Source organism: Mastacembelus armatus, chromosome 2 (genome assembly GCF_900324485.2).
Source record: "Mastacembelus armatus chromosome 2, fMasArm1.2, whole genome shotgun sequence".
Taxonomy (NCBI): Eukaryota; Metazoa; Chordata; class Actinopteri; order Synbranchiformes; family Mastacembelidae; genus Mastacembelus; species Mastacembelus armatus.
Window position 1 is genome coordinate 10,658,842 of NC_046634.1, and position 18,671 is coordinate 10,677,512.

The 18,671-nt window shown below is 47.1% G+C and overlaps 1 protein-coding gene across 1 annotated transcript; it reads left to right on the forward strand.

Moving 5' to 3' along the window:
• Positions 1-16,846, forward strand: LOC113127610 (interphotoreceptor matrix proteoglycan 2-like). Its single transcript, XM_026302311.1, has 19 exons — positions 1-213; positions 625-791; positions 942-970; positions 1,280-1,312; positions 2,125-2,162; positions 3,665-5,931; positions 6,029-6,190; positions 7,345-7,403; positions 7,522-7,542; positions 9,205-9,431; positions 9,527-9,588; positions 9,808-10,042; positions 10,346-12,039; positions 12,122-12,341; positions 13,832-14,042; positions 14,440-14,628; positions 14,698-14,932; positions 15,262-15,341; positions 15,864-16,846. Exons 1-19 carry the CDS (start codon positions 24-26, stop codon positions 15,895-15,897), a joined length of 6,153 nt encoding a protein of 2,050 aa, XP_026158096.1. The 5' UTR covers positions 1-23; the 3' UTR covers positions 15,898-16,846.
• The last annotated feature ends 1,825 nt before the right edge of the window (positions 16,847-18,671 follow it).

The following is an 18,671-nucleotide window of genomic DNA, read 5'->3' on the forward strand; positions in this document are numbered from 1 at the left end:
TCAGTGCCCCTCGTGGTGGGGAGATGGCTTCGGGGGACCATGGTGGATATTTGGGGGAACCCCTGGTGGACTGGCATCAGTTTTTATACAGACGACACTCCGCTGTAACTCGCAGAAAAAGGAATATCTTGTTTCCCAGCGGCGTCAAACTTTGCACTCAGGAAACAGTTGACGAGGCCATGGCCAACCATCTGAAGTACTTTCACCTCAGAGGTTAGTCTGGTTTCCAGGTTTCATCCCAGTCCTGTTTTGATATTTCCAGTTGTAGAAAGTGTTTGTTCTTTCAGTTCACTGGTCCTGATGGTTCTTTAGGACGTGCAGATGCTCATTTCCCTGCAGGTCTGATCCAAACAGACTTACAGGCTTAAACTTCAGGGCCGCTGTCATTAAAGGCCGATCCCACAGAGGTCGGAGGTCGCACAGACAGATGCACTGAAAAAACACCACCTTCTTAACTTGCTCAGGTTGAAGCTTTAGCTTTCTTCTGCTACAAGGCTTCAGGTTGTCATCATGTATTTATCTCAGTGTTGTCGCCAACATGGACGTCAGGTTCAGAGTTCAGAGTCAGTCTGTGACAACATCCTGGTCTTTGGCTGAGGCTGTACCATGTGCTGCTTGTTGTAGTGTGTCAGGAGACGGTGTGGGAGGCCTTTAAGGTCTTCTGGGACCGGTTGCCAGAGCGGGACGAGTACCAGGAGTGGGTGAGCCGCTGCATGGAAGGCTCGGTCAGTGTCATGGACATTGGCCGCTTCTTCAGCCAATCAGAGGAGCACATCAGCCTCATCAGGAGCGTGAGTGTGTCCTAAATGCTAACAGGACGTACTGGAGTCTGTTGCTTGCTCGCCAAATTAAAAGCATTTTCTCAGATGCAACAAGCCATGGTTGTGCTTTTAAGTTGTAAATTTGTCTAATTGTCTATTTTCTGTTGATGTTTGTTTCAGAGAGTTGCTGCAGCTGCTGCCATGAACAGGTGAGTGTCTGATCACATGACAACTGTTAATCACATGATCTGTTTTCATGCTGGTGTAATGCACTAAACATTGTAAATGTGTGATTGATGTGTGATGTCTCTGAAACAAACTGTGCTCGTTGGCTGAGACTTTTTCAGACGTTGATTTTCTCCAGATCCAAGAAAATAAAAAACATTTAAACTGAAATAATCATTGACGACATCAGATGATCTGACTTAGTGGGAGGATAAACTGAACCGAGCAGTGACTGTTAAAGCTAAAGTCAAAGTCTGTGCTCTGACACCTGTGCTGTGTTTCACCTGCTGCAGCGCGCCCATCACCTCAGGCCCCCCTCCATGCAGGTAGGACCCACCGACAGAGCTGCTCTGGACTCAGGTCACAGAGAAAACAGAATAAACTGTAGATCAGCTGCTTCCAAACCTGATACGTGACCACATACGTAGCATCATCAGTGTCTGACGAATAGAAATCGCTGCATAGAGTAAAAAAAACTGCTGGACTTTTTTCTATGTTCCTGATTTTAAAACTGCTTTTGGGCTGTGGACGCTGGAGGAAACTGCTGCTGCGCCTCACACTGCTGTTTGTTGTTGTTGTTGTTGTTTGTGCAGCCTGTTGTTGTTTTTTTTTACAGCTGTCTGGGTTTTGTCAGAATTAATTTAAAGGGTAATACCAACTAATTTAGGGCCAGATCATGTTTTGTGTGCACTGACCGGGACAAAGATGTGTTTCATACTGCAACAGAAGTTCGGACTCTTTGATATAAATAGTTTTGAAGTCAATAATCAACCAGCTCATCAGGTTTAGACATTTTTACCGGACAAACGTCTGTTTTGGTCTTTTACACAAAACTAGAACTGAATCATTTTTATTTTCTCGCATTATTGATTCATCTTTCAGTGCAAAACCATCACAGCACAGAAACCACAAATATGTGAGAAGCTTTTAACTTGATAAATATTTAAATCCTGAATCGATTGTCCAAACTAAACTCATGGACTCGTAACGTCCTCAGATGTTTTGTAAAGTCAGGTCAGACTTTCCTGTTTGCTGCTGTTCAAATGAAGGAGGAAGATATTTGTGCTAACAGTCCCAGTCTGTTTACTGGTTTCTGCTGGTTTCTAATCACTGCTCTTTCTTCTTCTCTTTCCTGCAGCTCAGAAACTGGAGAATCAGTGACGCCGACTCAACCAGGTAAACACACCTGAAGCAAACTCTTCAGAGCTGCAGCTGCATCTGTCAGCTCAGGCTCATCTAGGCTGCGAATGACTGTTTTTCTGATCTGCCTATTTACTCAACGAGCCAACTGATCATTGATCATCCTTCCTAATCACATCAGGAGCAGCAGTTAACAGGGAAAACATTTAACAGCAGTTACAGCCAATAAGTCACTGTGGGAGTGTGTGAGGTTGTTTGTCTCTATGTGGCCCTGTGATGGACTGGTGACCTGTCCAGGGTGGACCCCTGCCTTTCACCCAGAGAGAGCTGGGATAGGCTCCAGCAGATCCCTATAACCGTGGTTAAAGGACTAAGGGGGTATAGATGATGGATGGATGGATGGATGGAAGGTATTGTGCATGCTTTTATTGTGAAGTTTTTTTTAATGAAAACTAGAAAGAGGCTGAGTGGAGCTCAGATGTTTCATGTGTTTATGTGAAAGTACAGTTGGATTTGTGCTCAGCAGGGAATCTGATTCCTAGAGGACCTTTATGTGACAGGTTCATCTTAGCGGTGACCTCCCGCTGACCCTCTGAAGTCCAGCCAGAGTCAGACAAACACTCCTTATTGAAACTCAAACGTCCCTGCAGGCCTGTCATCACCTTGGCCCCCAGTCGCCGTTGTGGCTGCAGGAGGCTGATTTCCGTCAGCTCTGGTCTCAGAATAGACCCGTAAGCCTCTTTACAGGCAGCGGCCTGCTCAGTACCACGGAGCTGCTCGCCTGTTTGGAGCCGCTGACTGGAAGAGAAAGTCTCTTTAACAGCTTGTTAGTGGAGACTTTCAAGTCAGACACTAAAGGTCTGCTAAGGGACTGCCGAATTCCTTCTTTGACCTCAGAGTCTACGTCATTCCCCACTCCAAAAAATGGAGTTCAAGTGTTGCAGATTTTAGTCCGAGCTCATTTTGTCCAGCACTGACTGAGATTGTTTTAAGGTGTTTGTGGTTTTTTTTCTCCATGTGATCCTGTGGAGTCTGGGCAGCAGCTGAGCCACAGACCTGAAGTATAAATCTGTGGCTTTTAGAAAAGGGATTCCAGTTCATGAAGGACGGATTTTGGCCTTCTGGTGCTCAGACCACTTAGGATTAAGATTATGGGTCATGGGACTTAAAGTTGCTGAACGGGCCTGGATCTTACGGATCACACATCAGAATGACCCGATGTACATACTCATGACTCAGACAAGTGTTTCTTCTGCTTTATAATTCGTCAGTCCTGAATGTTCAGGTCTGCAAAAGCACTTACGTCAGTTTCCTCAGAAAAGTCTGACAGGAATGTAAATTAATTCGATTTGAATTTCTTACATTACTTTCCCAGGTCTGAGATTTCTCCCAGATGGTGGAAATAAAAAGGTGGATCAGTCCTTTATCTGCAGGACGAAGCATCAGTTGTGGTCTCACATTTGTTGAATTGAAAGACAAAACTCAGCCGAAAGAATTAAACTGTAATTCATTCATCTTCCTTTACTCTCATTTACCAGGTGGATCAGAGACAGTCGAGGCCGATGGGGCCGACCTGCTGCTCGACTATGAGGCTGCTGCTCAGACGCCTTCACTCTCAGAAGCTGAGGGGTCAGAAAACACTGACGACCAGGCGACTGAAGGCAGCGTTACTCCAGAAAATCCACCTTCGATCATCACAGACGCTGAGATTCTCACAGCTTCCGAGGAAGCTGATGTCAGACACATCCCTGGGGACAATATGGAGGTTGACCAAGAGGTTCCTGATGCTGTTACCCACAAGCCCTTTGGTGAGAAGGAGAGGGAAGATGAAACTGTCCCAGGTACAACAGAGAAAAAAGCTGTAGAAGAAGATGAGAAGACCGAGGAGGTCCTTCATGAAGATGTGGATCTTCCTGATTCAGAGGTGATGGAAGTTACCCCAAAAGGTGAGGAGCCACCATCAGAAGCTGCAGCCGAGGAGGTTCTCTCAGGAGCTACTGCTGTGGTTCTAACAAATCCCACAATAATACCTGCTACAGAACCAGTCCCAGTGGTGGAGTTAATCCAGGAAGTATCTCCAGAACCTGAGGCTCCATCAGAAGTCATGATGGAGGGGATCCCAGACATTTCTTTAGATCCCACCTCAGACATAATCTTGACTGATGTGGTTTTTGATGAACCCACTGAGGATTCATCAGATCTCATTACTGAAATGCTTCCCAATGGATCTGATCTAGTTGAGACAGCAACTACTGAAGAACCTGAAGGTGAAAAACAAAAACCCCAGGTAGAACATCCTTCAGAGGTTGATGTAGGAGTCAGCCAAGATGAAACCAGAGTCAGCACAGAAGCAAGTCCAACTGTCTTTGTGATAACAGATTCAGAAGAAGATCAAATATTTATTCCTGTGACTCCAGATGAAGAATCTGTCTCTGACTTAGAAGTTCCATCCCAGGCCTCGGACAGGACAGAAGAAAGTGTCCAAGAAGAAGAGGAAGTAACTGTAACAGAGACCCCAGAAGAGGAAGGAGTCAAACATGAAGAAGCTCCTTTTGTGTTTGAAGATAAAACTACTGAAGCTGCTGTGGACTTAAAATCCCCTGAGGTGGTACCAGCAGAGCCAGGTGAGACTGTCACCGATGAAGAAGCAGCAACAGTTCAGGCAGAAGGCAACACGGGGGCACAGGGGCTGGTTGTAGAAACACCAGAAGAAAAATTCAGTGGGGAAGCAGAGGGAACAGCACCTGCTGTAGAGGACTCAGCAGAAGCTGAAAGAACAGTAGAAGAAGAAACAGATGAAGCAGGAGAATCAGCCAAAGAAGCAGGGGACGGATCAATTGTGGGCACAGGAGAACCAGTCGAAGTTAGTGAAGAACCACCTGCAGCTCCCACAGAACCTGAAACAGAAACTACAGGAATGACAGAACCTGCAGTAGAAACTGTAGAAGTAGCAGTGACTCCAAAAGGTGCTGCAACAGAAGCAGAATCTGTAATAGAAAGTATAGAAGAGAAAGAACCCACAGAAGAACCAGAACTTGTAGAAGATGTTGAGGATGAGGCCACAGAAAAACCAGCACCAGAGGAGGTTCTTCTGGAGTCTGTTGATGAAACCCCTTCAGAGTCTGAGGAAGAGATCACTCCAGTTGTTGTTGTTGTTCCAGAAGACACAGAAGGATTATTGCCCAGGACTGAAGTGGAGGGCACAGCTGAACCAGAGGGAACGGTGGAACATGCAGAAGACCTGGAGAGAGTAGTACCTTCAGACACGACTACCCAGGTGGTTGAGCCTTCAAGTGACATCCCAGAAATCATCCCAGTGGCTCCAAGTGAAACCGCTCCAGAGGCTGTGACTCATGCTCATCCAGGCACGGTTTCAGAAATAGAAAACCTTGAAGAGGCCGCCCCAGGGTCCCTTGAAGAGGCCGCCCCAGGGTCCCTTGAAGAGGCCGCCCCAGGGTCCCTTGAAGAGGCCGCCCCAGGGTCCCTTGAAGAGGCCGCCCCAGGGTCCCCTGAAGAGGACGCCCCAGGGTCCCCTGAGGAAGATGGGAGCGTTTCCCCAGATGCTACAGCAGAGAAGGCAGGTGAAAAAATGATGGAGGCTCCAGCTCAGGAGTCTTCAGAGAGCCCAGAAGGAGTCACTGCCACCGAGCAGACCACCCCTGGTACCTCTGTGGAGCTCACGACCAAGTACATTGTGGAGTACAACAACGGCAACTTCCCTGATCTAACAGAGGGGCCTGATATCGTAGATGACAACTTACTTGGAAACAACGGCTTCGGGTTGGAACACGAGGAGGAGATCTCGGTAAGTGAATGTGGATTAGTGGTGCATTGGTACCTTTTCTGATTCTGTACCAGTACCAGACCTACTTCTGTATGATGCTGTCTCCCTTCACTTTCAGATTGGGAACGAGATCGATGACACCTTGTTGCGACCCCTGAGGCCCCTGAAGGACCAGGTGGTGGACCTGAGCATCAAGCTAAGAGGAGAAACCTACAATGATGCTCTGAGAGACCCGAGCAGCTTCGAGTATCAGCAGCTTTCCAGACTCTTCACACGGCGGGTAATGGATACACACAGATACTGGACCTGTTAAAGGTTCTGAGTCAGTGAAGGGATGTGGATTGATTGTGTTTTTGTTGGTGTTGGTGCCATGTGTCACTGTGCTGACTGAAGGTGTGTGTGTGTGTGTGTGTGTGTGTGTGTGTGTGTGTGTGTGTGTGTGTGTGTGTGTGTGTGTGTGTGTGTGTGTGAGAAGGGTAAACTGGGTTTCATTTTGTGGAGCTGGATGTACTGGCAGTGGTTTTTCCCAGTGACCCACATTGTTGTCGTCATTTTGCAGATGAGTTTATTGAGCTGAGGTCGGTTCTTGTGATGTCTGTGGTTCCGCCCACACCTCCTCTCCTGTTTTGTCATTACCAGCCTGACTTCATTTGTGGTTTACAAACCCAAAGACTCAGGAGATTGGTCCTGCTTCAAAGGCCTCACTTGTGTTTCACACATTAAGGATCTTCACGGTTTAAAGCTCGGTTTCCTCGGGCCTGCCAGCGATCGACCATATGAGCCGCTCAGGCAGAACCCGAGCTGGAAACCTCAGAGCACAACCAGCACTCGAGAACTGACTCACTTGGAGCTGGTGGAAAAACAGGCTCTGCCAGGAAAGCTGAGAGCACCGGTGTGTTCCCAGACCCCCGAGAGTTTTCAGGCTTAGTGACGTGGGAAGCGTTGATGGTTTGAACACTGAGGTCAGGATCGTTAAAGTGGAACAGTGAGTGGATAATAGAACAGCAGCCTCACACTGAAAACACTGGTTCTGATTAGAAATCCCTCTTCACCCAGCCCCCCCCCCAGCTGTTTGTCCCAGTCTGATGCTCATTTTATTCGCTGTAGGGATGAAGATCCCGGTCGGCCTGTGACATATCGCAGCACTTTGGGTAAATCAGATGGATGAAAGTCCGTTGTGTCAGTGATCAGGACAAACTGAGCTCATGAAGAGACTCGTGGGTTTTCCTTTCAGTTTTCTCCTCAGTGTCAGCTGCTCAGTTACAGCTGGACTGGAGGTTTGTAGGTTTGCTCTGTCTGAGGCCTCACCAGGCATCGCAGTGTCCGACACAGGTTTGCTGGTTTGTTAAAGATCTCCATGGTGGCACCATGTGGGGCTAAAGGTGAAGATCTGGTTTAGTGAGATGCTTCAGTCACACTCCGTCTCCCCCACAGATCGAAGACGCCTTCAGGGACCTGCCAGGATTCAAGAACGTCTACGTTATTGAGTTCAGGTAGAGTTTTCACCAGATGTTCTGTGTTTTGAGACTAAACTGAGGCTGAGACGATGAAGATGAAATATACTTTTATATATTTTTAAATATTAATTTGCTGTTTTGTTCCTGTTCTCAGGCCGCAGAAGGACCTGGAGCGGTAAGTGAACAAACTTTTCATCAGCCTGATGTTTATCACTTTTTAAAAATACTTTCTAGTTGTGTTCACCTGTAATTTCAAGCTCTGGAGGATCTTTGAGGGTTTCCTCCCTTTTGTGAGCTGGAATGCAGAAAAGCAACACTCGTGAAGTTCTAGTTTGAGTTATTTTCATGTTTCCAGCCCAGTTAACAGATTATTTAGGGTTCTGTGTATCTTACTGACGTTTTAGAAAGATTTAAGGATTGTTAAGGCCCTGATCTCACATCAGTCGATAAGTTCATGGTCACCCAGAGAGCTGTTTAACAGCGGGTCCAATAAAGCTCACCCATCGATCCGTGATATGACTGCACAGTGCGCGGTCCCTTCAGTGAGCAGGGCCTGATGGGAAATTCAGCTGTTGTGTTTCAGATGACGCAGAACAAAAAGAAGAATGTCAGTTTTGATCCAAACTTTCAGCTTTTTCCGAACAGGTTCTGTTCTGGTGAAATAATTAACACTAAATAGACATAATGAGTTGGAGATGATGTTTGTCTATTATTGAGCACTGGAAACTTTTATTTTGTTACCAAGGCAGTCGAGCTGCCTGGAGGTGAAGATTATTTCAGCAGTTTCTGAAACATGTTGGTTTGGTTCCAGAGTGTTGAAGTGTGATGCAGATTCAGTTACTTTACTGTGACTCTGCTTCTCAGTCAGATCTCAACACACTTTCACAAACTGCATGACTTCAACTTTCCAAGGTCTCATTATCTCTGATGTCCCTCCACAATAAACCTCCATAAACCCACTCAGAGACCACACGGAACAGAGGCCGCAGAACTTCATTGAGAATCCTGCTGTTTTTAAGTTTCCTTCAGTGTCACAGTGATCCAGGGACAGTTGTCTGTGCACCCGTGGGTTCACTGCAAACAGCAGCTGATCACTGCTTTAATCAGACACTTTGACCAAAGATGAACAGATCCACGATAAAAAAGTGGTTTTAAGTTCCTGCAACACTGCTCTCTGCTAATATTCTCCCTGTGGACAAACAGACACAAAACTCGACATGTCTCATGGTTTGAAGTGCTGATTCTGGATGTGACAGGTCCAACCCCCTAAAGTCCCCTTTCGCCCGCCTGTCGCAGTAAATAACGGCTCTGCTCTAATTTCCACTTAATGTCCTTAACAATAGTCAATCGGTTCTTAAGTGGGATAAGTCGCTTGCTGCTCGCTGGCCACCTGCAGCCGCAGGATTACTGTTGAAGGTTTACGACAGGCTGGTCCCCACCACACACACACTGATTAACTCACTCTGTGGGCTCAGAGACTCTTAGACCTTTGACCTGACCCGGAACATGGAGCCGTAAAGTTGTCAGATTCTGGTTTTCATCAACACTCACCTCAGAAAATGACCTCGGACTGAAGGGGAAGGTCAGAGGAGGAAAGGGATGATGGGAAATAACAGACCAGAGGAACAGGTGTTAGGGTCACACAGTCAGGTTGGAGGTTAGCATCAGTTAAGCCTGGTTGAAAAGTCAAAACTGAATATTTTGGGCTGATGTTGGATTAATGCAGTTGTAAATATTTTTGTGTTTCAGGACATTTTATTGATTTAAAATTAAATAATTTATCAGCTGAGATCAGAAACAGAATCCTGGCTCACTGATTGGTCATGCTCTGTCTCAGGGGTTTGGTGGTCCTGGTCCACTACACCATCACCCTGGAAGTCGACGGCAGCGGCATCTCCAACGACACGCTGGACTTCATCTCTCTGCAGAACAACCTGGTGGAGAAGAGCTACCCCGGGGCCGCAGAGCAGCCCACCGTCGTCTACACCATCACCGACTTCCGCAACTACATCACCGAGGCTCTGCGCAAAGACAACTTCCTGACCAACAGCAGCCTGGACAGCGGTACGCAGCAGGCTGTATAAAGAATTGGCAGATGAATGTTCACCTGTAAACGTTCTGTAGCAAACCACATGTTAATATCCCTCCTTTCTCCGCAGCCGAGAACTTATTGGCTTCAGTGAAACCGACGGGTCGACCGGCCGACGCCTACGACAACATGGTGAGTTCAGCCGAAACACACTGAATAAAAATCAGTAGAAGAGCTGGGAGGATTCTCATTGGCTCAGCAAGAAGCAGGCCCTCTGGCAGAAACTGCAACATCAGCAGGAAACAAACATCAACAAACTGGAAAAATAAAAACTAAACACTAGGAGCTAAAACTATAGCTGAACTTGTATAGAAGGAAATAACTTTGAATGAACTGTGAACCTGTTTCCAGGATAACGTCCTGGCTGCAGAGAAGCCTCCTGATGCACCAAGCCACGAGGCGGACAGCAGCGACGCCTTCCCTAAGAAAGACGACTTCCTGTTCGACCTGTTCGACACGTGGAAAGGTTCTCAGAGCGAGGTGGCGAGTGAAAATGATGTCTTCATGTTCGACGAGAGCACGGCTCCTCCACCGCCTGATGAATTCCCAGACAAAACAGTCGACCTGGAACTAGTGACACAAGACGGTGAATCATTACAGTCATTTCTGCATTATTCTGAGCACATGGACATCAAACACATGTCAGTATGATCCAGTGTGACTTAAACTAGGTGATTATCTCATTATCTCTGGTTGATGGCTTTTGCATATGGAGTCTAAATGAATCCCAGCTGGCCTTTACTCCCACTGAACCCAGTTAAAACCAGTCAGGGTTCCTCACTGTCACGTTAGGTCACATAAGGTTGTTGTTAGAATTACCGTTAGTTTCTGGGCTGTGAGGAGCGAGATCCCAGCCATAAACTTGTCCTTGTGTTTTCCTGGTTTACAGTTAATAGAAGTGCTGAAGATGAGGAATTCGTCCTCAGTGATGCTCATGGTCCTGGAGACCACACCCATAGAGCGGGCGATGCCACGGCCATGCCTCCTCCAGCCTCTGGGGTCACGGTGGAGGATGGATCTGGTTCTGGTTTCTCTGGAGACGGCCTGGGCCCTCCTCTTTGGTCCTTTGAGCCAACAGAAACATCTGATGGGACCGGCCTGTATGACGATGGGGATGGCAGTCTGGAGGTGCTGCCACCACCGGATCTGGAGGAGACTGGGGATGAAGACGATGAGGAAGTTGTTGAGTTGCCAACGAGTGTGAAAGACGATGTGGTTGCACTGGGAGTTGAGTTCACCAAATCTCCCCCTTTGCAGAGAACATCAGTTCCTTTTTTTGTGGAATTGGTACCAAATAGAGACACTGAAGCAACCTTTCTGGATCAAATCCTGATAACGCCGCACATAAACACTGATCCACGGTTCTCAACCACGACCCCAGCACCTGCATTCTCTCCCAAAGGAACATTGACTGTCGAACTTTCACTGCAAACAGTTGAAGCGTCGGGCATCTACCACGGCTACTCCTTAACCAAACCACATACAATTGTAGTACCAGTCACAGATTCTGTTGAACCTGAACCATGGACTCGTGAGGCGCCTATTTTTGCAGGACCAACTGATTCAGTGGTCAGCCTACAAGAAACCACAGAAGTGTTGGAAGCCGTAGAGCACCCAGCAGCAACAGGTGGGTTTAAAACAGAAGATGTACCTGGAAAAACAGAGGTTGAAGTCACTGTCACACCTGAAGTTCCTGAGACCGACGATTCCACGAGCCCCTCTTCTGCCTTTGTAGAACATACAGAACTTGAGGTTCTCACAGAAAAACCCAAACTGCTGTTGCCCGAAGGTGAAGACCATGACAAGGTTGAGATTTTAGAAGAGCAGCATGTTGGCACCACTGATGTTGCTATGACAACAGCACCGCCAAAGGTTGATGTCCTTGATGACGACCTGGTAGTGGATGAAGTCATGATTGTCACCACGACCGGCACTCCAGTCGTCATGTCGTCTGTAAGTTCAGACCATATTGCTCTCTCACCTGAAAGAGACTCTCCGTTCACTCGAGTGTCGGATTCAGTACCAGACGATGAGGAACCAGTTCACCACGAGCACCCAATCCACGAAGATGTTGAAGAAGTTCCAATAAGTTCTTCACCTTCACATGTGCCTCAACCAACGCTGTCGGCGACTGTTGCAAATGAAGCTCAAAGTGCTTCAACAGATGCCACAGAAACGCTGCCAGGTGGTTCAGCACAAGATGATGATTTGGGTCCCACCTTGACAGATCTTTCAGGTGGGGAACTAGGTACAGAAATCCTTCACACCACTAGTTCCTCGCTTCAGGAAGTCACAGAAAGCACCCCTGCTACCAAGTTCCAAATTTTCGAGAACGATTTCTCTGAGGTGCCGGGCATCAACATCAGCTTTGACGTGTTCAGCGTGGCGACTGAAGGCGATGGCAGCGGATTCTCCAGCGGGGCTCAAGGGTCAGATCTTGATGTGATTGCGTTACCAACCCGACCAGGACGAGCTCTGACGGTGTTCTTCAGCCTGAGAGTGACCAACATGGTGTTCTCCATGGACCTCTTCAACAAAAGCTCCCCTGAGTACAAGGCCCTGGAGCAACGATTCCTAGAACTGGTGAGCAGTCTAAGAATCTGGACTCAGCCAATAAGAAGGTCATACATAATGTTTCTAACAGGTCTTTGCCTCTGCCTTGCAGCTGGTCCCATACCTGCAATCCAACCTGAACAACTTCCAGAACCTCGAAATCCTCAACTTCAGGAACGGCAGCATCGTGGTGAACAGCAGGATGAAGTTTGGGAAACCGGTTCCCAGAGGCGTCACCAATGTCATCTACCTGATCCTAGAGGACTTTGCCAACACCGCCTACCAGACCATGAACCTGGCCATTGACAAGTACTCCCTGGATGTCGAATCAGGTGGGACACTATTACAGCTGTAGGGTTTGGTTGGTGCAGGTTTTTTGACATTGAGACTTAATGGTAGAAACGTGTTTCATGTTCATGGTGAAATGTTTTCAGGTGGGTTGGCTCAGTCCTGGGCCCCATGTGATGTTTTACAGTTTCATAGGCCCGTTAGTCCTGGGCAGCCTCTCATTGTACTAATTTCCCCCATTTACTTGGACACACATTGGTGGAATCTTTTATTTTTAATATACCTGTACATACAATAATGATTACAAGGACTAACTAGACCTGTTTTTATTCCTAAGGGGCCAGTTCAATAAGAGGATCTGATCCTCTTCTCACCACAAATATCACTCTCTAAAAGAGTCTGCCAACAAGTTGACTTTGGTTGGAAATATTCAGATGGTTTTCTAACTAGTTATAGTTTTTGTAGAGCAAAAGGTGACAGGGATGGAAACTACCGTCAGATGACTGGACGTCATTTCAGACTTTTTAAATTCCTGTCTTACGCAGAAATGGGACCTTTAGAGACAGGTCTGGACAAATAAGCAGAAGGTTTTGTACCAGTATTTAAATACTGGTCTTCACGTCCTGAGTTGCTGTTCTAAGACGTCCCTGCAGCGTCTCAGTAGCTCTGACACTGTAACTCCTGTCAGGACTCATCTAGTGCCTGAGATAATCTGTCTGAGAGGAGCGTGAGTGGCAGCACATCCGACTCCCTCTGATCCACTGACATCATGGCCGCCGCTTCCCTCCATCTGTCTGAGCCTGGTGTGTCTGGCTTTAAAATGAAGCGAGTGGGTTTTCAGCAGGTTCTGAGCTCAGGATGAGATGAGGTTTCTGTTTTAGTGGTTCAGCAGGATTAGATTGAGGCTGTTTCTGTGTTGTTAAACTCAACAAAAACAGATCAGAAACTTTTAGGGTTTAACTAAATATTTTAAAACCAAGTTGAGGTAAGTTGAACTGTAACTAATAAACCGACTGGATCCGACACAGGGGTTCCTAATAAACCGACTGGGTGAATGCGCCTCCTTTCAAAGGTGTGAATGACTTAGACATGAAGGTGTGAGCAGCTGAAGGCGACGTGGACTCTGTGTCCGTCTGTGCCGAGCTGCAGCTCTTTAATCCGTCTGAGCCAATCAGGGCAGCTCCTGTAGCCCGACAACCCTAATCTGCAGCAGTGAGTCATCGCGGTCAGGACTCGCTGATAATCACTGTAGAGCAGAGCAATGTTTTCCATTGCACACTGGATCCTGGATCAGGGCTCATCCAGTCTGTCACAGTTGTCTCTCTAAAAGACTCTTCATATGACAACAAACAAACAGCAGGAAACAACAAGCAACAAAAAATCTGCTGAAGGGACCAGGAAATCAAAAAGACATGAGCGACACACACTCTAAACATTAATCAGAAACTGTGTGTGTTTGTCCTGAATGTGAGTCTGAGCGTTATATTCCAGGTGACTCTTCTTCTCTTGTTTTCTTGCTGGTGTTTCCTCTCAGGTGACAGAGCGGATCCCTGTAAGTTCCAGGCATGTAACGAGTTTTCCAGGTGCGTGGTCAATCAGTGGTCGGGTGAGGCCGAGTGCGTTTGCGACGCCGGGTATCTGAGTGTGGACGGTCTGCCGTGTCAGAGCATCTGTGAGCTGCAGCACAACTTCTGCCTCAACGACGGGAAATGTGATGTCATCCCCGGGAAGGGCGCCATCTGCAGGTGGGAGGAGTTTTCACACCAGGAAGTTTTAGTGTTCCTGGACATGAGAGCAGTCAGGTTTCTTTTGTTTTAAAGAATAAGTGCTTTAAGGTGGTTGTTCTTAATCCTGGTCCTCAAGGACGCCTGTCATGCTTGTTTTCCAACTATCCCTGCCTTACCCACCACTGATTACCTGGACCAGGTGTGATCAGCCAATCAGAAACTGGACGTTTGTTAGACATAGTTGGTAAACAAGCAGGGCAGGGGGCCTCGAGGACCAGGACTGAGAACCACTGCATTGAACAGTCAGATCTTTGTTAATGAAGCAGGGAATCATGTTCCCTGCACTGCCTGGATGTTGACACTGTCTGTGTCCCACTGGAATTCCTGGGAATCAAACGTGTGACCTGTGCTGCAGGTGTCGGGTCGGAGAGAACTGGTGGTACCGCGGCGAGCACTGTCAGGAGTATGTTTCTGAGCCACTGGTCGTGGGGATCGCCATCGCCTCGGTGGCTGGTTTTCTCACGGTGGCGGCTGGAATTATCTTCTTCTTGGCGAGGACGCTGCGGGAGCAGTACGACAGCGAGGACACCGAGGACCCGCTGAGGTGAGCCACGCCCCCATCTGGACTTTGTGGACTCAGTGAACTGGTGTTAACAACAGGTCTGTCCTTCAGGCGGGGAGACAGCGTGCCAACACTGGAGCGCGCCACCAAGTTCAACCCCATGTTTGAGAGCGATCCAGTCATGGCGCAGTACTACCGTCGCTATGACGACGACATGCCGCCATCTTACCGCTGCCTCGACCCCGACCTTCCCCAGTACAGCAGCTCCGTCAGCGTGGAAGCCTCCAAAGACCTCGGCAGCGACGAGATACTCCACGTCTACCAGAACACTACGCTCACTAAAGAGGTGAGGAACTATTTTCAGTATGTGACCGTACAAGGCGCAGTGCCAGGTGTGGTCAGCGCCAGGTGTGGTCAGCGCCAGGTGTGGTCAGCGCCAGGTGTGGTCAGCGCCAGGTGTGGTCAGTATCAGGACACGCCCACTGCCTCCGAGCTTTGGAAACTACTTTATTTTCAGGTGTTTTTACTGCAAGACATTCAGTTACATGATAAAATTTCTGGCTCAGTGCAGCATCTGTACGACGTCTGCTCCTTGTTTCCTTTGCGATCTGACACAAAATATGTTTTCTCTCTGCTGACCTGTGACCTCTGACCTGTGACCTCTGACCTCTGCAGGAACTCCAGGAGCGTCTGAGGATCATCGAGCTGTGTGCCAGGGATCAACACTTCGCAGACTTTGTGCGACAGACTCAAGTGTGAGTGATTTGGAACATGACACTTGTCTTTTTGCTGTAAATGCAGAAAAATGAATCGAACATGATCAAATATTAAATAGTCAGATGTGGAAAATTGTCCATTTGCTTTAAACTTGAAGCTTTTTATGAAAAAAGAAAACTGAAGGAAGAAGACTGAAGCATCACGGTTGTGTTGTTCTTATTGGAGCTGGAGCTGCTTTTGTTTGAATAATTAAGAGACGTCTGCGGAGCAGCTGTTTAAAGAAACACGCGCCTGGAAAATACATTTAGAGAAACATTAGGTGCAAAACAGTAAATGACTAAATCAGAAAGTTCTTCTCACACCACCCTGACCCGAGCTTCAGTCTGACCCCAGACTCTGTTGAAATAAACAAACGTGGTTTTCGTCCTCCGCCCGCTCGCCTGTTTATGTTTGGGCTTTGACTCGAGGGTTTCTGCGGTTTGGACGTCGCCTGATTGTGCCGCGTCCGTCGCAGCCAAAACCACCAAACTAATCCTGTTTTCTCTTGTTGTTTGGAGCAGATTCCTGGAGCGGAGGGGGAGCTCCACCACGTAGTGACCCGCAGGACAGGATGCTGAAGGATTTGGGAATTTATTTTGTAAGGACACTTCCTGCTCTGCTGGGTGGTTTTCATCCTGAACTGACCTCTGACCTCTGCACTGCCGCCTCTTCTTCTCCTTTCCTTTCATCTGTTGCTGACAACACTTTGTTTTGGAGTAACTGTTCAACGCTGTACCTCTGCTTCTCGGCTCTGTGTGTGTGTGTGTGTCTGTGTCTGTGTGTCTGTGTGTGTGTGTGTGTGTGTGTGTGTGTGTGTGTGTGTGTGTGTGTGTGTGTGTGTGTGTGTCTGTCAGGAGAACCATGTGCTGAAGGTTTATACTTGTAGTTCCTCTGCCCAGGCAGCGCTCCTCCCATCGGTGCCTTCACTGCTCTCTTTGTTTCTTTGGGATTTCACCTCGGATCAGTAAACGGCCTGAGTTGCTCCAGTGTCAATGTTTACATTTCCCATCAGTGCTGGAGCGTTGCCTGATGTGTAGAATGTGTGTTTATAAGATGTGGTGTCCCAACGACAAACTTCACTGATGCCAAGGTCTCGGCTTTAAGATCCAACACCAGGTCTCGTCTCCTTCATGCTCCTGAGTCGACATTGTTGTTTCATTTGTGTGAGGCGTTGTATTGTTTGTGCATGTGTCCAGATGTGATCTGCTTCATGTACCGTTATTATGTTCTGTCACCCTGGTTCTATTCTGAGTCACAATAAAACACTGGGACCAAACGGTTTTAAAACAGGACGCCGACGAGTCAAACCTTCAAGACAGCCGCCCGGTCCAATCTCTGCTCCCCTTCCTCCTGTGCTTTCCGACCTTGTTTGTTTCAGGCGGTTCGGTTCTGACGTGTCGGGTGTTGTGTTTAGATTTAGTCCAACAGTGGTGAGAACGTTAGCCGCTGCTTTCATCATGTTTGTCACACTTTTCTAAAATAAAACGATCATATTTTTTACTCAGCCGTTTGTCCGACATCTTCACTTTGTTCCAGGAAATGAAACTTTTCCTCAGCTCAGTCTGTCCTTAGTTCTCTGGAAGAGTTTGTGTTGTCACAGCAGGGATCGACTGATGATGTGGACAAAGTGCCAGGAGGGAGGGAAATACCTGCCTGTCCGTCAACCTCATCGTCACGGCGACCTGCTGACAGCTCAGGTAAACAAGAGTCTGAGCAGGTTTTCATCAGGTTCATGTGACTCAGTCTCCTCTTTATCGGCTTGTGTTGATTCTTATAGATTCATATTTAAGTTATCAGTGATGTTTTTTAAAAACTGTTTGATCATTTAGTTTGAAAATATTTAGATCGACATGTTTGAGCGACAGAAGAAATCAAACTAATATTCGCTGTTAATCAATCAGTCTTAATATCAGTTCAGTTCTTGCAGTGGCGTGTTGGCAGCATCAACAGGAAGTCCACAGAGGGAATCAAACATGAACATGGAGTCTGATTGATGATGCTGAGGATCAATAGTTTGGATGTGGATCAGGTTTGTGATCAGCCGCTGAACGTTTCCTGTTTTTCTGGGTGTTTCCACACTGATGGTGGTGATGATGAAGATGGGAACTTCCACACTTTTGAAACTGTTTTGTCTGAGAACCGAACCTCAACTTGTTTCTCCCCCAGTTTGCTGGTTTTGTTGCACATTTTGGACTCTTCTTCTTTTCCTCCTCCTTCTTCTTCTTTCATCTTTGGATCTGCTGGACCTGTCTGCTCATTTGGGTCATCAGAAAATAAAAGCAGGATTTATTTTCACTCTAACCCATGAAAAGTGGGAAAAACAGGGCTGGTCCTTGTGAAGTGGTTTGTCAAACAGGGAATCCCCAAAAACCATGAAGGGTGAAATCCTCCATGGGTTCCTAAAGAGAAGTAAAAACAGTTGCTGGAAAACATCAAACTGAAACTGAGCAGAAAAGTTTGGGCTTGAAGTTTTTCTCATGATGTTGCATCACAGGAACATCAGAGTTTGTTCGTTTCAGGTTTTTGGAGCCTGAAAACCTGAATCTGTTTATGTTGAAGCTCATTTAGACAAATTTCCCCGAAAGCCTGATTTAGTTTGTGATCTGGAAAATTTTACATTTTGTGAGTTTGAAGAAAGTTTGATTGATCCGAAGTGACCAGAAGTCGTCCAGCGGTTCAGCCCAATATTATTTCTAAAGATTTTCCAAACTGAAAGGCCTTCGGTAAAACTAAAAGCATCATGTTTGGATTTAAACATTGGACAGTGTTTGAGCTTTAATTAAGAGTCACTAACAGTCACTGAGGAAGTCCTAAAAGTTCACGTTTCCTCTCAGACCCATTCAGACTTTTATTTTGGAGACACAGCAAAGCAGAGACAAAATAAAAGCACCAGATGACAGCACACATCAGTCCTTGGCGAGGCCTTGATGACCCTGGCCAACACACTAGAATCTGGTCGAGGACCAAGCAGGACTCCTTGTTGCATGAAGTCCTTCTCTTTGCAGAAAGTCTTCGGTCCAGGTCGACGAAGCTGCAGCACAAACTCTGCTGTCTGCTGATTGGAAGTTGTACAATTAAAGGTGGAACAGTTCTTGCAGAAACCTCCAGGTTTGAAGTGGAGAACCGTTTGAAAACTCTGGCTTAGAGAAGTTTATTCCAGTTTCAGCGTGGTCGGGCTTTTTTATGGAGCTGCACTGTTATTGACTGAAAGCTCTAAAGCTCAGAGCGACGTGCAGCTCATAAAACTGCAGTGATTACAGAGGAATCCATTTGTTGTTGCACGTTTCTGCCCTGGGCAGATGAAATGACAGTAAAGTATGTGTGTTTGG

Coding starts and splice junctions, on each gene's coding strand:
- LOC113127610 (XM_026302311.1), top strand. CDS start 24: ATGGCTTCGGGGGACCATGGTGGATATTTGGGGGAACCCCTGGTGGAC. Junction 1,313..2,124: donor TCAGGCCCCCCTCCATGCAG/GTAGGACCCACC, acceptor TCTTTCCTGCAG/CTCAGAAACTGGAGAATCAG. Junction 6,191..7,344: donor CCAGACTCTTCACACGGCGG/GTAATGGATACA, acceptor TCTCCCCCACAG/ATCGAAGACGCCTTCAGGGA.